Here is a 16,872-nt window from a genome sequence, read left to right as displayed (position 1 = left end):
ATGAATATGTAATTGTGTGTGTGTGAGCATAGATGTATACATGTGTATGTATGTTCACTTGTGTGTGTGTGAGCATGGATATGTACGTGTGTATGTGTATGTGAGAGAGCATGGATGTGTAATTGTGTGTGAGATCATGGGTGTGCAATTATGTGTGTGAGAGCATGGATGTGTAATTGTGCGTGAGAGCATGGATGTGTAATTGTGTGTATGTGTGAGAGCATGGATGTGTAATTGGGGTGAGTGTGTGTAATTTGTGTTAGCATGGTTACCGTGTAACCTGTGCTTTCTAGTTACGCCTCTGGCCTGAAGTGAGCATTGTATTCACCCCCTAATTATAAGTTCATTGAGAACTGTTCCTCAGATTTCCTCAGAATTTAACAAATTTCATAACCAGTCTCACAACTCCAATGATCTGCTTTTTTCAGATTCTAGTTGTTGGCCATAACTAGTGACTATGATTGTGCCTTTTGACCCCCATATTCATCTTCAGGTGCTAAGGCCGAAGTCAGTTGAGGTGGGTGGTTGTCTTTTGGTCTTTTCAGAACATCTTCTGCAGGCTAACAACATTTACCCTATTGCCCTCTGGGTACATGTACTGGGAAGGTTAAGCATTGTGCTATCATGTACAGAACATAACGAAAAGGAAACATAAGGAAGACATTCTGTATGTAAGAACATTTTGTTTTGGAGCGGGAGCATATAGTGAAGGGCTCAGGTGCCTCTCATAATATAACTGAATCACTCAGATAAGAGACAGCACTATAAATACAGAAATGTGTGCTAGGATAAGATAATTTAAAAGTACACCAGGAAAACAGAATTTTGATAACCCTGTACATCATATGAAAACTTCAAGCTATACTTAAATATAAGTCTATAAATATAAGATATAAATGGAATCAAAAGGAAACAGTTTCAACATTTCTGTGTGTTTTTACTTGGGTAATATTTGTATTTCTTTTAACTGTTTAACTGTTAAACTTGCAATGCCGATATCTACCACAAGAGGATAGCATTAGCACAGAAAACTGACAGAATTTAATATACTTCTAAGGCCATGCAACCCCACAGTTTTAGGTGGACAATATCTTTGCTAAGCTTTTTATATAAAGAGAGATTCAGGGGATGCAACCATTGTTGTTGGATTTTTTCCTAGAATTTCTTACAATTTTAGAAAGAGGGATTTAAAGAATGTAGCGTCTCAATCATAAAAATGTGTGAAACCTTAAACAAGACGTTTGAGAAAATGGCCTTTTTTTATTTCCCACAAGATCTGCAGAAATTTCTTCTCTCCAACATTGTCAATTACTAGAATTACATTCATTTATCACACATGATATGTGAGGAATTCAAAGTGAGCTGAAACCTTTCATATATACTTTAATAGCTCATCATAAAGATTCTGTTGTACTGTCTCCCTAATGGTGGCAGCCAAATGACCTGACATTACCATACCTGGGAACTCTCAGGGGCTTTTGCCCCAATCTCAGTGTCTCAGTATGAAGGGGCAGATTCCAAGGGCCACACAGTCGAGAACTGACTCCTTCCTATCCTACCATGCTGTGATCATTTTGCTACCAGTATATTAAGGTTGATATCCCTGCTTGAATATTGATGACTCAATAAAGTGTATTTTTAAATAATGGCAAGTCAACATTTCCATAAGGACCATGTACTGGAGCCTTTTGGTTAAATAAGTAATGGTTAATATTTCAAGAGTCTCCCGGTCAGTTTATTTAGAAAGTTCCCAGGCATGGACATTACTTGTTAGGAGGTAGCACTGTTCTAAATAAATCATCCTGTATTCAAGCAGAAACGTTAACTGTGCTTATTGGGTGGGGAATTGGGATATCATAAAATCAGTGGAATTAGGGAAGACCCTCTCCAAACCCTGTAAATCAGCCCCCAGGTCAAAGCCAGGTACCAGGTATGATCATGTACTCAGCTGCTATTGGGCTATAACCCAAATATTGTAGTTAGCACCCAAAACCCTGTGGACATGCATGTACAACCGTATCAAACATTGGTCCCAAGTGGCACATTCATACAATAAATCAGACAAGAAGAGAAGCAAGAAAAATGTTTTAAGTCATATCCAGTTATTCATTGAAGCTTGTTAGCAGATGGTCACATTTTGCAAATGAGCATTAATGCTGAACAAAAGCAAAGAAAAAACATAATTTTACACTTAAAATTGTTACAAATCATTTCCCCCCCCATAAGTAACAGTGGAATAAACATCAATCTTTAAAAAGAAATAATTACCCAGTGAAAAGAAATTCAAGTATTTTCCCCACCATTGCATAGTAAATAAAAACTGTGAAATAAAAAACACATTGGTATATGGACTACATTAGACTGTTTCAGCATGCACCAACAGAACTCTTTGATAGAGACAGTTCCCATAGGAGGAATAACCTTAAAACATAATTTGTAATACACACACGTGTATAAAATACATGTATTAATGTTCCGGGAAAACGTAATATATTAGTGCCTGTGTATAATATGCAACCACTCATTAAAGGTCCCCCCAAAAAATATATTGTATTTAGAATAGGGTTATTGTAGGGTGAGGAAAATAAGTTCTATGGGCTAATCTATTACTTCAGTGCATAATAACCTAAGCCCTGTGTTATAGGAACCCAAATCCAGTGATTCCACACAGTAGGTTTCCCGATACCTGCCCTGAAGTACCACTGACCAGCGCAGGTTTGGTTGTCATATGAGTACGCACGGATCATTGCGTTGGAAAGACACCGAATAATCCATTACTGCTTATTCAAGGAGATCCTGAAAATATGCACAACTTGTGGATTCAAGGTAGGAAACTTCTACCAAGTTTTGTTATCCCTGCGTTTGTGATTGGAACTTAAATTGTGCACTCCTCTATAACTGCATACAAAGGTGGCCAGAATGGCAGGTGCATGTTAAACCATGTAAATTGGGTAATATTTATAATGATGCAAGGAGGTGAATAATTCGTAGTCACCTCTGTAGAAGGACCATGACGATAGGCCATGGTACGATTGGTGTGATTACGGGTGATGCGCTTTCAATAAGAAAAACCTATAAGCGTATGGTGATTTTATTTTATAATTATATTATAGTTTATTTGTTTTACGTAATAGGACACTTTCCAGTGGAGTCAAGAAGTTCTAATGGAGGCGCAAAGCTTAGCCAGTCTGGTTTGATCCAGTATGTAGTGTTAGCCACAGTTAGGATCTAGAGATTTAAGTATTTGGGAAGACTTAAACCGTTTTCTACAAGGCCTTTCCCATCAGTGCAACTGTAAGTATATACAGTAGTGAACATTAAAGGAACAAGTTTAGGCTATTTTAAATTTTTAGGATCATCACAGACACTGTGTGCAATAAATACCTCTATATAACTAGAAATATCTATTTTATAATCATATAAAGTGAGGATTTAATATTCCACATTCAATGCTAACACAAGCAGTGACACAGGCTTAATAAAAGCTTTCTTTACATTTGTACAAATTAACTCTTTAATAATAAATTAATCAGTAAATAAACAGAGTTAGGTTCTCAAGAAACTACACAGAAGCCGTAAGTTTGCTTCGCAAGCGCATCCTTGCTTGATCCCTGACGCTCAATGCTTGTTCTCTCCCCCGATGAAAAATACAATATAAACTACAGTAAAGTGACATTTTGTTCACACATAATGACTACCAACATGTGTACATGTGCAAATGTATGGTGTTATATTGTGTGTGTTTGGTATACAGTGCTAGCATGTGTGTGAGCAAATGGCACTAACGTGTGCAAGTATTCTTTCAACATGCGTGTGTTACTTTATGGTGTTAATGAGTGTTATGTTAGTTAATGCTGTTAGCATGAGTGCATGTGTTGGTATTTAGTCTTAGCATGTGTGTGTATTAGCATGAGTGTATGTGTCAGCATATGGGGTTAGAGTGTGTGTATATTAGTGTATAGTGTTAGCATGAATGTATTAGTATTTGGTGTCAGCATGTGTGCGAAGGTGTTATTATATTGTGTTAGCGTGAGTCTGTGTGTCAATGTATAGTGCTAATGTATCACGGTGAGCTTAGCGTTCGTGGTGCGTGGCAGAGGAGATACTGGGGGAGTCGAAATATGGGTGGAGCCAAATAAATATTTGGAACCATCTGCCATTAACCCTAGGTTCATCCCTGTCCAGGGTATCACAATTTCAAGATTCTGTTCCCATTAAACAGTTAAGGTACACAGTGGACAAATTAGATGAGCGTCTATATAATGAGATATAGCATGAGTACTGCATGACAGTATTCTGCCCAAAGTATGCTCATGAACAATCAATGCGTATAGAAGTAGTCAGTACTTTAATATGTATTTCTTTACTTGGGGGGAAAACGCCTTCTAAAAAAGCTGCCCATAAACTCGTAACAATTCAATTTTGCTTGCTTAGGAAAGCACTTCTGTTAAAATCACCGGGAGCGACAAGTGAACTCCTGGAGATCTCACAAGTGCTTGTGCCGCAGATTAGCAGGAGTTGCTTCTGATGGGATGCATCTCCTGCAAGGTAAATAGGGCCAGGGAAACTCAACAAACGTATAGCGAGGAGTCGGATAAATCCCACTGTGGATTTGGATTAAAAAATACACCTTAATTACTGAGCCATCATATCCATCAAAGTGCATATGAGGGCTAAATTGTAATCTTAGTATATATTTTTAAAGGCATCCTGAGAAAAAGTCTTACTCTCCCCTTCCAGTTTCCTGTGGGCCATTTTGTCTCTACTGTAGATCACAATGCAACTGCACCTGATTACTTATTGCATTACAGACATTTATCATTATTTGATCATGCATTCATGCTTATTTACTTAAGTGTGCATAAAAATATAGGTGAAATAAATAATAATACTGCACTCACTAAAAAAACAAGCTATATTTCAATGTCTCTATGAATCTTAGAGTGGGTTAAAAAAATAGATTTACTTTTGGGAATGTGTTCATACATTGTAGTACTTTTTGTTATCACCATCGCTTATAGCGATGTGATGTAATTACCAGACTAACAGAATGTTCACAATCATCAACCGTAGTCTATAATTTGGGACAATGTTGATCATTATTTTTTTCCTACATTCATTTTAAATGATATCTCTTTTTAAGAGAAATATTAAATTTGGTTGGTTTGGCTGGCCGAGGCATTGTAATGATAGGACTACCTGAAATATATTTGAAGCACCAATAGGCGTGACCTAAGGCTGTGTCTAACTGTTGACACTACGGACTCTACACTAGCCATAGACCTCTGTAGAGTAGATGGACTGCTTACAAGGGAGATCACTGAGGCACTAGACATAGACATAGTCAACATAGACATAAGCCTAGTTAGCCTAGGCTAGTATATTCAGGGCACACATCCTGGGACAAATAGAGACCTAGGGGCAAGAAGTCACAATTTGGGGACTCACCAAAAACAGTGATACCCGATCACCCTGCTGTATATGGGTAAAGGAGATTGTACAGAAAATCAAAGCAGAAATCTCAATGGACAGAAGGAAAACAAAGCTGTTAAATACACCAACTAGGTCACAAATGGAAGGAAAGGAAACATCTGTCAGCAGATCTGCTAATGACATCTGCGTTTGCTGCCAGTTAAGCCTAACACGGATTCCGACAAAAGAGTTATTAAGGACATTGAAATTGTTACTTGCAGAACCCCCCCCCAAAAAAATCAGTAAGGCCTAATTTAATTATTGATTACTAAACATAAGTCATACAAACTTAGTGCATTAACACCTTAAAAATATGTATCTATACATCTCAGGAAAGCAACAGACATTAGGGGAAGTTTAAAAATGGCTTAGACATCTACATTACATACAGCATTTTCCAGACAATATGTCCGGAGTAAAGATGCAGCAGTGTTAGAGAAGTAATTATTCATCTATTTATATATTAACCTCTCCAAAATGGAGAATTGTATACAATGCCTGACCTTTTCAGACAAGGGCCTAGATGCCATTCCAGACAAAGTGACATTTGGGGATGTTAATAGCAATAATCACAATTATTCCATTATAGACATTCTTAAAAGCAGTTGCACACAAGAAAATGTAAGGGTGGCATTAATGAGTAAAGTTAAGTTATGCTAGACAAGTTGGTCTGACAAACTGACTGTTGGCTAACAAAGATGACCTTATCTAGGAGATCTCTCACACGCCAGGTGTTTGCGTGCCACCTAAACCTGCACGGTTCCACTCCATTTGTGAAGAGGCCATCATCATACCCCTGTGTCTGGCTAGCCTATTCCCCTCATACTGCCTCCAGTTCAATAATAAATTAGTTATCCACTAATACATTCCAGGTTTACAAATCTTTTGTCCATTTCACCAGGGAACTCCATATCCCTGGAAGGGGAAGCCGCCACATATGAAGGCATGCTGACATGCATGGTGCTGTGTAAATTGTTGGCGCTATATAAATAAAAGATAATAATAATAATAATAATAATAATAATAATAATACATTTATTCCTAAAATAATATGGCCCCTGTCATGACCGGGACATTGGATTCTGGGGCCCTTTCTTGCATACACTTACTAACATAGTAAAGATCCTGATGGCACGGCCCTCTACAAGAACAGCCCCTGAGCAGCTGCTCAGTTTGTCTCCATGGCAGAGGTGGACCTGTTCCTTATCAACATTCTGCTTTATTATCATGACAAATTCATCCATGAAAATGTAGGGCTGTCACAACCTAGAAGAGTTTATTTAAGTTTCCTGCACTTCCTGCTAATTTAAGTGTGTGATTTTTAATCATTTAACGGAAAACCTTTCATTAAAAAGGGCTTTATTTTTGTCTGGAATGGTTCTGGCAGAAAGTGTGAAATCCAAACATCATACGCCTAGGTATTGTACATAATACCTGGATAGCTTTAGGTAAAGCAAAAAAAAAAAAACTAAATGGAAGAACCCAATTGATAGTTTACCATATGATACTAGAGTAATAAGCAATTGATTTATTTATCACTATTTTGTTCCATTTCACACATTGCCTGCATTCTTTCAGGCATTCTATGTACTTCAGGCATTGTATACAAAATTATTAAAAATAAATAATAAGATCATGAAAATAGATACATATTTACATGCATGTGGGAGAATTAAAGCATGAAAATAAAGGTGTATATGATATTGGCACTTTTGTGAATAATTTGAGAATGTAGCTATATTTCTGTTGTCATACACTATGTACAAAATTCCTCATGGGCAGCAAAAAAAAATATAAACCCATCTGAGTGCCAGAGAGGTAAGTCATTGAATGTTTTCCTCACTAATCTGGCACAAAGAAAGGGTTAAACTAGTTTATTTCTTAAAATACATATGCATTTACAATATATACTTTAATAAAAGTGTATGTTTTTTGGTTTCAAGCATACAAACCTCAGATCACACTTGGGTTGTGCCAAAATTTCCTGCATGAACATGCTCAGTCTGCCATAATAATGTTTGCAAGAACAACGTGCCTACCCTACATGCTAGAAAAAGTGGGAGAATAAATATACATATATCTAAATATATCTACAGATATATAAAGATATATTTATATACATTTGATTTTTCCATACACATAAAGCTTTTGTTGTCAGAAAAACGTTCAGTTAATATGTTAAAGTCGCCTATTTTCATATGTACATATTTCTTAGTGTTCATATTCTATTTTCATATCATCTCTTAAAAAAAGCAGAGAAATCATGGCTTGGGTTTCAGAAGGAAGTGGCGTTCAGGGTTACAGCCGGCTTTGGCTCGGCGCTCGATGAGGATTTGAAGACAGATCGCGATGCACGGATGAAACCGATCTTCACGGAAGCTCCCTATTTATGTTCTTTGTTTTTTTCGTTTTCTATATCTGCTGCGTTTTTTTTTGTAATGGTTATTTCAATATATTTTTGTAGAATGTTTTTTGCAATTTGCCATGCAGTTTTATCCTTTGTAGAACAGAGTTTTTCATGCCAGCGGGTTGTTGGTTTTTCCCCCCTCATATTCTTTAGGAGAGGATAGGCTTCATGCTTGAGCCTGATGATGCTTATTGATTTCCACATTTGCTCTATCTTTGCTCAAAAAAGATATTGCATTTGAATTTCCTTTCAATTTCATATTTTCAATGGGATTTCGTGTAACCGTTTCAGCTGACAAATCTGTATTTCTGAGGAAAGAGCATATATTTGAAATCCCTGGTATTTCTTGAAATATATCTATTCTGAAAAACCCAAGCAATCAGTGTTTAAATATAGTTTTTGATTATTTTTATAGATGAGATAGAGATTTCCAGTGTCCCTGTACCAACAGTGCAGGAAGACAGTTTCCAAAATGTGCTACTTCATATTCCCGACTGAGATGGATCATATCGCCTCTTTTTGACGTTTCTTCCAGATTGCATTAAAGGAAAAGCATAAAACAATAGTTATATTTCATTAACAAATAACAATAGTTATGTTCATGACTAAGAGCTCAATTCACCAAGATGCAGTTTTAGGAAGCACCTGTTACAGTAATGCTTTCAAATGTGAATATAGTTGGTGATATCTTGCTTTATAAACTTGAAAATAGACATTCATCACATGTGTTGTGGATCCGTAGACCGGACAAAACACAGTGACCGCTTAAATAGAAAATGGAAACATGGAATCATAGAAGACTCCGCAGTGCTGCTTGGTGAACCTTACCCTGCCATGGAAAGAAAAAGGTCTTCTACTGAGAGAACATCATGGATAGCTTATACAAAGACAACGCACACCAAGGAGAATGGGATCAGGAAGGGGTTAGTAAGGTTTAATTGCAGTTATGTGTTTGGTTAATTGGTAAGTATGCAGTGCACTGAAGCCCATTCTCCTTATACAATATAACCTCATACTTTAATTTAGCAATACATTACAAGGCAACAACGAACATTGGGTGCAACCACCTCCCCATAATCTGGCTTTATGTGGGGCATCAAGCAAAGGGCTCATGCATTCAGTCTGGTAACACTTGGCATATGCACTGCTAGGGCCACCAAGTTGGCATGCAGAAACACAGAACGGTAGTTTCAAAATATGCATATGTGGCCTTGTGTTCTGTGAAATATTTGTGATTCGTTGAGGAAAAAAATATTTATTTTACTACAAGTCCTACTTTAAAGCTGATACAACAATACGAGTTGATTACGAGATAAATGTAGACATCACCTAGACACACTAGAAGTTACTGTTCAAGCCAGTCAATATTATAACACTTATTTTTAATATATCTTCAACTTTTATATAATGATGTATCATCTCCTATGGGTTATGAACACTGGAAACCATGCCTACATATCTGGATCTAACAGTACTGAACTTGTACAATAAGTCATATACTAATTTGGATTTCGCACATAAAGGAATGGTCTCTGTACAGAGTTCCCGACCCAGCTACGTATTTCGGCTTTGGTGACCTACACTTGTGCTGGGGAAAAAGATAACTAGATTATCTTATCTAGAAATATCTAGAAACCACTAACTTCCCTTGAAGTTACATAAATTGTTGTAGATAACACCAAGCCGAAATCAATCTGATGTAATTTATCCTTATTGGTCAAAACACAAACCTAGAATGAATTTCAAGTTTACCTGAAACGAATCTTAAGAATTGTGTTTATAAATGTAAGCAAGCAATATACAGGTTATTATATCCCATCTGCAAATTTACCGGTTAATAAACAACTAGGGTAAAAGAAGACTTTTTAAAAATACTTTTATTTATTAATTGACAATATTTAAAAAGAAATCTTATGGGCCAAAGAAAAAAATGTAACATTACCTAACATTAAAATAATATTAAATAAAATATGAATTATTAAATAATATTATAATAATAAAAGTAACTTTTTGTGATCATTTGTATTCTTGCTTTAGTAGTGAATGCACTGCTCTCAAAATATTTCCATTTGGCAGTGAATTACACATTTTAATAACTGTAAAAAATGTTATTATAATACATAAAACTCTTGTTTTTCTAACATTAATTTAAAAGTGGCATTTTGTCTGCTCAACACAAAACAGATGCATGAAGATAACATTCCTTTTGATACTTGTTTTGCAAATGTCAAATAAAAAATATACTAACCTGCTATAAATAAACTGAAAATGTATTTGCTATATAATGCCATTTTAGAGACTTTGGAAAACAAATTTGATTCCAGGTAAGCCTCACAAAGACTCCAGTCTTTTTAATCATCATGTATTTATTTACCTATTGATGAAAATCTAGGATTTGTAGGTATTTGGGTAGTAAGCTTTGACTTTTTTTATTGATTTAATAATTTAAAAATAAATACATTAATAATAAATCTTTTCTTGAAATCATGAATTTTGTCTGAAAACATACAGAAAATAACAAAATGTTGCTTCGATTGAATGAAATATACTGGACTGTCCATTGTGCTAAAAACCTAGATGTGAAAAAGAGTCACTAGGTCATGGAACAGAAAGAATTAGATCAGTAAATAACTTCAAAAAGTATTATCTCACTAAATATATCAAAAGTCAAAATTTGTTTTAGAACACCAATATAAAAACAATGTTTATTCATGTTTTACGTTTTAACTAACCATCTAAAATTGCTGTGGGTACAGTTCTAGATATACTTCTAAATTCACCACTCTAAATGCAGTGTTAGAAACATAATTCCTAGTATGTTCAAATCTTTCACAAAATAATTACTTAATCATGCAAAAGGGAATCTCTATAATGGACCCCTACCTAATACAGTCTCTGTGAACCACCCAGCCCCCAGCCACTGATCACAAATCAGGAAAACAGGACTGTAAAGAAGAGATCAGAGTGAGAAGAAGAGGAATCTGTTTCTCTACCTTCAAAAATGAAAAAAAACAATAAAAAGTAAAATAAAATATAAATAAGCATCAGTACCTTAGTGATGTCATTATGACATCATCAGGACTATCCTCTAGATCAGGCATGTCCAAACTTTTTTCGAAGAGTGCCAGATTTGATGAAGTGAACATGTGCGAGGGCCGACCATTTTGCGTGACATTTTCTGAACCATTAAAATTAAATGTAAATTAACTATTTTATGCAAAGTTTATTGAAAACCGCATACCACATCTATCCCTTTCTCACTATCTCCCCTCCCTACCCCCCCTTCTTATAATCTCCCCTCTCCCTTCCTACCCCCCTTCTCACAATCTCCCCTCTCCCTCCCTACCCCCCCTTCTCACAATCTCCCCTCTCCCTCCCTACCCCCCTTCTCACAATCTCCCCTCTCCCTCTCCCTACCCCCTCTTCTCACAATCTCCCCTCTCCCTCCCTCCCCCCTTCTCACAATCTCCCCTCTCCCTCCCTACCCCCCTTCTCACAATCTCCCCTCTCCCTCCCTACCCCCCCTTTTCACAATCTCCCCTCTCCCTCCCTACCCCCCCTTATCACAATCTCCCCTCTCCCTCCCTACCCCCCCTTCTCACAATCTCCCCTCTCCCTCCCTACCCCCCCTTCTCACAATCTCCCCTCTCCCTCCTTACCCCCTTCTCACAATCTCCCCTCTTCCTCCCTACCCCTCCTTCTCACACACTCCCCTCTTCCTCCCTACTCCTCCTTCTCACAATCTCCCCTCTCCCTCCCTACCCTTCTCACGATCTACCCTCTCCATCCCTACCCCCCCTTCTTATAATCTCCCCTCTCCCTTCCTACCCCCCTTCTCACAATCTCCCCTCTCCCTCCCTACCCCCCTTCTCACAATCTCCCCTCTCCCTCCCTACCCCCCTTCTCACAATCTCCCCTCTCCCTCTCCCTACCCCCTCTTCTCACAATCTCCCCTCTCCCTCCCTCCCCCCTTCTCACAATCTCCCCTCTCCCTCCCTCCCCCCTTCTCACAATCTCCCCTCTCCCTCCCTAACCCCCTTCTCACAATCTCCCCTCTCCCTCCCTCCCCCCCTTCTCACAATCTCCCCTCTCCCTCCCTACCCCCCTTCTCACAATCTCCCCTCTCCCTCCCTACCCCCCCTTCTCACAATCTCCCCTCTCCCTCCCTACCCCCCCTTCTCACAATCTCCCCTCTCCCTCCCTACCCCCCCTTCTCACAATCTCCCCTCTCCCTCCCTACCCCCCTTCTCAAAATCTCCCCACTCCCTCCCTACCCCCCTTCTCACAATCTCCCCTCTCCCTCCCTACCCCCCTTCTCACAATCTCCCCTCTTCCTCCCTACCCCTCCTTCTCACACACTCCCCTCTTCCTCCCTACTCCTCCTTCTCACAATCTCCCCTCTCCCTCCCTACCCTTCTCACGATCTACCCTCTCCCTCCCTACCCCCCTTCTAACGATCTACCCTCTCCCTCCCCCCTTCTCACGATCTACCCACTCCCTCCCTACTCCCCTTTGTAGGTCACTTACCGTCAACTCCTGTGTTGGGAGCGTGAGGCGTTTGTCTCGGGTGCCGGCGCTCAGCGTGAAGCGCCGGCACCCAAGACAAACGCCTCACGCTTCCAACACTGCACTCTGGGCAGTGCAGAGGCAGGCGGCGGCGGCAGCAGCGAGCAGAGGAGTCCTGGATTTCTGTCAGTCAGGGGGGCCCAAGAGGTGCCGAGTGGTCGTTTTCAGCAACCGCTCGGCACCCCTTGGGCCCCCCTGACTGGCAGAACTCCAGGGCCCAGTCGCAGTCGCGACCCCGGTAGTTCCGCCACTGCCTACAATGTCTTCATCAGATGCCCTTGTGGCTGTGTGTGCTGGCGCAGGGAGAAGGAAAGCCCAAATCTAGCGACGTCCGAGATCGCAAGATTTGGGCTTTCCTTCTCCCCGCGCCGGCCCACACAGCCACAAGGGCATCTGATGAAGAAATTGTGTAGGGGAGGGTTAGATTTCAACCCTCGTCTACAGTCAAACATGAACCCTTTTTAAAGTTACTGTAGACGAGGGTTGAAATCAAACCCTCCCCTACACAATTTCTTTATCATATGCCCTTGTGGCTGTGTGTGCCGGCGCAGGGAGAAGGAAAGCCCAAATCTCGCACTTTCTTTCTCCCTGCGCCGGCTGATGACGCCAAGTCCCGTGGCTCACTTGGGGGGCCGTATCAGTCCGGAACGTGGGCCGCAATTGGCATGCCTGCTCTAGATTCAAAAGAAAACCCTAAGGTCTAAAATAGAAAATGAAACAATATAAAAAATGAAAATATGAGTAAAATGGTCCTCCAACATCTCACCACTAAAGGTATAAAATAAAACGAAAAAACTTTGCTAATCTGCTAAAAAGATTTTAAAAACTGTAGTCAAAGGAGCTTTTTGGCTCTCAAAAAAAAGCCACATATAGCCTGTGTGGGTACACTAAAAATGGAAAAGGGGAATTGCGGTCAAATAAACATATGGTGAAAATTGCAAAAAAAAAAAAAGTTTCAGCATTTATATCAAATCCAAGTCATGAAGTAGATTCTACGGATGTGAGCCTGGAGGCTGTGAGGTTAGATATCACCTTTAGGATAATAAATTATTGGCACGGACACCAAACAAAGTTCTGCACAATAAGAAACCCATAATCTATGCGAAATCCACTAAACCTGATATGAAATGTTCCTAGATGATATATAGTAAATATTACAATGATAAGATGTTAAAGCCAATTCTGTTACCATGACAATGTGTGTTTTTATATGGTCATGGATATAGTACATTTACTATCAAAATGTACCTCCAATTCAACTTTAACCAGTTATGTTTGAGCAACCCATTGAATTTCTTCTTCTTTTTCTCATTCCTTGTTTTACTTCTTATTATGTGGATAGTTTATAATTACTCATACAGCTGCCTCTTTAGAAAAAAGAAAAAAAATACCCACTTTTTGAGATATTAAGCTCTGGCCCTTGAGCCACCTTCTCATGTTATGGGAAATCCATGTTTATTCAGAAGCATTTGTTTGTCATGCAAAAATGCCTCTAGGATGGATTTAATATGGAGCTTAATATCTCAGTATTGGGGCGGTGGACAATTGAGGAAAAACCTTGTTTGCTGGAATGTGGGGCATTTATAATACATAATATATATTCATAAAGTTAATGTTGCCTCCATCTTTCACGTATGAAATGTGACTGCATTTATGTAAAGATTTTGTTATTCATTCTCTTTAACACAGCTTTTTAGGTTTTGGGACTGTGGTAATAGAGTAAAAAGATGTACATAAATAACATTTTAGAACAGATTGTATTATAGTTGAATATAACTTGAATTGTAAGCTGACGATCTATATAAAACTTAAGTCGTAATTTATCACAAACACAAAATAACTTAGAACTCTGCTTCGTATCACTACATTTGGAGCTACTCTTCGGCGAGCCTAGCCGGCCTTCTACTTGAATGCTAAATTTAAGTATATTTTCAATTTGCCCATCCCTTCAAAGTAACATGCACTTCAAGCTGTGAGTTAGGCCACTTCAATGTGATTGAGGTTCTGCTACAGCATGTAAATAATGTATTCTATGGTTTCCCAACAAAAAGGATACGTTTTCTTTTAATATGATTACAACAGTCTACGTTATTTTACATTAAAGAAATAGTGACACATTGGATGAAGAGATAAGGTGATTACATGATATCCCAATTTTGAAAGATTCCTTTCCATCGAGTAACTTGTGGCGCTAATTTATTATTAAAACAAAGGATTGTGGAAGTAAGCAATTGTTTCCGGCACCACGGAAAAAGGTGGTGACAGAATCAATCAAAAGCAATACCGGTACATATCACATGTCCTATAAATAATGCAATAAAACAGAATTTTTATTTAATTCTGATAAATGTTTTAGGCTTGCACTTTATTTTCTGGAATATATTTACTCCATATCCATTTCAGTGCAGAACTGATTTAATGGTACTTTTCTCTTAAATTAATGTTTTAGGTATTACTGTATAAAGCAATAAATCTTATGTGCATAATAAAGTTGCAATAACTTTTCAAAATCATATAAATCAAATGCCATTTGGCAATTATAATTCAAGTATGGTGAATAATTGGTCTTTTTTTCCCATTACGCTTCTAATATATATCACTAAAAACATAAACCAAGAAATAACACTGATGAATAAATGGGATTGTGGGACAAATAGTTATTTTTAATAATGTATTTGTTCGTCATAATGTCCAAAACGCTCCTTTAACATTTAAGCTAAAAAACTCTTATGTAATTGTTTTATTTGCAGCTGTCTATATAATATATATATAATCATTAATTAATGAAGTAGTTTATTTGCCAAAGCTCAATTTTATTTTTAAATATATTAAACTCTATTTTTCATCCTTACCGTTATTCACAATATTCTGAGTCTGAGCAGCGGTTTGAAACTGGGATATATTTATCTTGTTCCTAATTCTTGTGGCTTTGATCAACAATGTTTATTCCTTGTTGCTTCCCTTATCTTTTCACCCATGTGACATATTTCCTTTTTTCTGATGTATAAATCTATTCAAATATTTTGCAAATTCCATAGGTATTTTCATTTTGTCAATGGAAGCTGTGGATTTAGAATTCTCTGTGACAAGAAACATGTAGCAGAAACTCAAAGCCTTGTGAGATACAGTAAGCAGAGTAAATTATGGCATAGCCATTGAAGAGAAGACATGCGTTGTTGCTTACTTAAAGCCCCATCCAGTCCCCCCAAGGACAATAGCTGCTACCAGGATGGCTCCAGCGATGGAGCCTATTATAAGATTGGTGGCACTAGGACCTGCGATAAAGCATTATTGGAAGAAAAACATAAGAACCAACCACAGAAGGGACAAAAAGAATACAAATCATATTGTAATGTGATCTAACACATAAAATAGTCTATATATTATACTGTATAAAATGGACTGCCTTGTAAATTCGTGGTGTTAGCTATTTATCATTTACCTAACTGATGCATTAAGCAATTGATTCTTCACTGAGACGGGAACACAGTTTGCAATAGTACTTGCTCTTACTAGCTGAATAAAAGATTAGTTTAATACACTATTTGTTACTATCTGTCTATTATATACTTTCCTAGATGATTTTCATAGGGGTATGGATACAATATATGGAGAGTGATGTGTTTCAAAATCCGGGCTATGGTCATCCATGCCACAAAATGGTATAGAGGGTCAACTAATAATTCAGGAACCCTAGGCCGTAAACACAAGACATTGCCAGTCACTGAATCTTCTTTTACTGTTGTTTATTGCTGGAGAGGTCAACAACATATTGAACTTGAGAAAGTAATTGGTAACTTATTTAAAACCCTTTTAATGTTGTTACCACTAATTGGCCCACTCACTTAAAATGCTTGTAGAGCCAATGGCATGATATCTTACACATCATTGCCTCTTCAGAGGCCCTTGGATTAATTTTTATTTATACATTTTAAAAGTTCAAAAGGGGTCTTGAAAAATTCAAAGGGATAATTAAAACATCTGAACACTTCACTCTCATCGGCAGATTCCACACATCAAAGACATCTCTTCGGGATACAAGTACTGTAACTATCAGATAGGTAAGGCATCCAGATTTGTGTAAGGGTGGCATAAGGAAAAATCCATCTGTGCAATTTTCTCTTAATACCACACAGGCCACTTGAATCAAAGTGAAGACCTCTCATTATTGTCAGCTCGAGACAGCATCTTGATGTTTTTTTCTGAAGCAGGACATTATTTTTGCAATTTCTTCTCATGATACTTTGTATCCATGGTCAACATTGTTTAGCACCCTCCCTTTTGTGTAACCCTTAACAAATGGACTGGTACATCACTCAAAAGTTTCAATGAAAAGGCTGACCAGAACAAAGATCAAGTTTTAATGTCTCACAAGGTCATACAATACGAGGTAGATTTAATGTCTTATAACCATGAAACGTAATAAT

At 38.0% G+C, this 16,872-nt stretch overlaps 1 protein-coding gene across 1 annotated transcript in view; it reads right to left on the bottom strand.

The window, feature by feature from the left end:
* Positions 1 to 8,257: 8,257 nt before the first annotated feature.
* Positions 8,258 to 16,872, bottom strand: part of ADAM23 (ADAM metallopeptidase domain 23) — a 64,660-nt gene continuing 56,045 nt past the window's right edge. Inside the window, exons 25-26 of the mRNA XM_053470911.1 lie at positions 15,630 to 15,720; positions 8,258 to 8,407 (exon numbers count right to left, since the gene is read on the bottom strand). Coding sequence (XP_053326886.1) covers positions 8,362 to 8,407; positions 15,630 to 15,720 — 137 coding nt within the window. The 3' untranslated portion in view covers positions 8,258 to 8,361. The remainder of the gene's footprint in view (positions 8,408 to 15,629; positions 15,721 to 16,872) is intronic.

This window comes from Spea bombifrons, chromosome 7 (assembly GCF_027358695.1).
Source record: "Spea bombifrons isolate aSpeBom1 chromosome 7, aSpeBom1.2.pri, whole genome shotgun sequence".
NCBI classification, from domain to species: domain Eukaryota; kingdom Metazoa; phylum Chordata; class Amphibia; order Anura; family Pelobatidae; genus Spea; species Spea bombifrons.
Note: the sequence above shows the minus strand (reverse complement) of the source record. Positions and strands in the feature narration are given on the sequence as shown.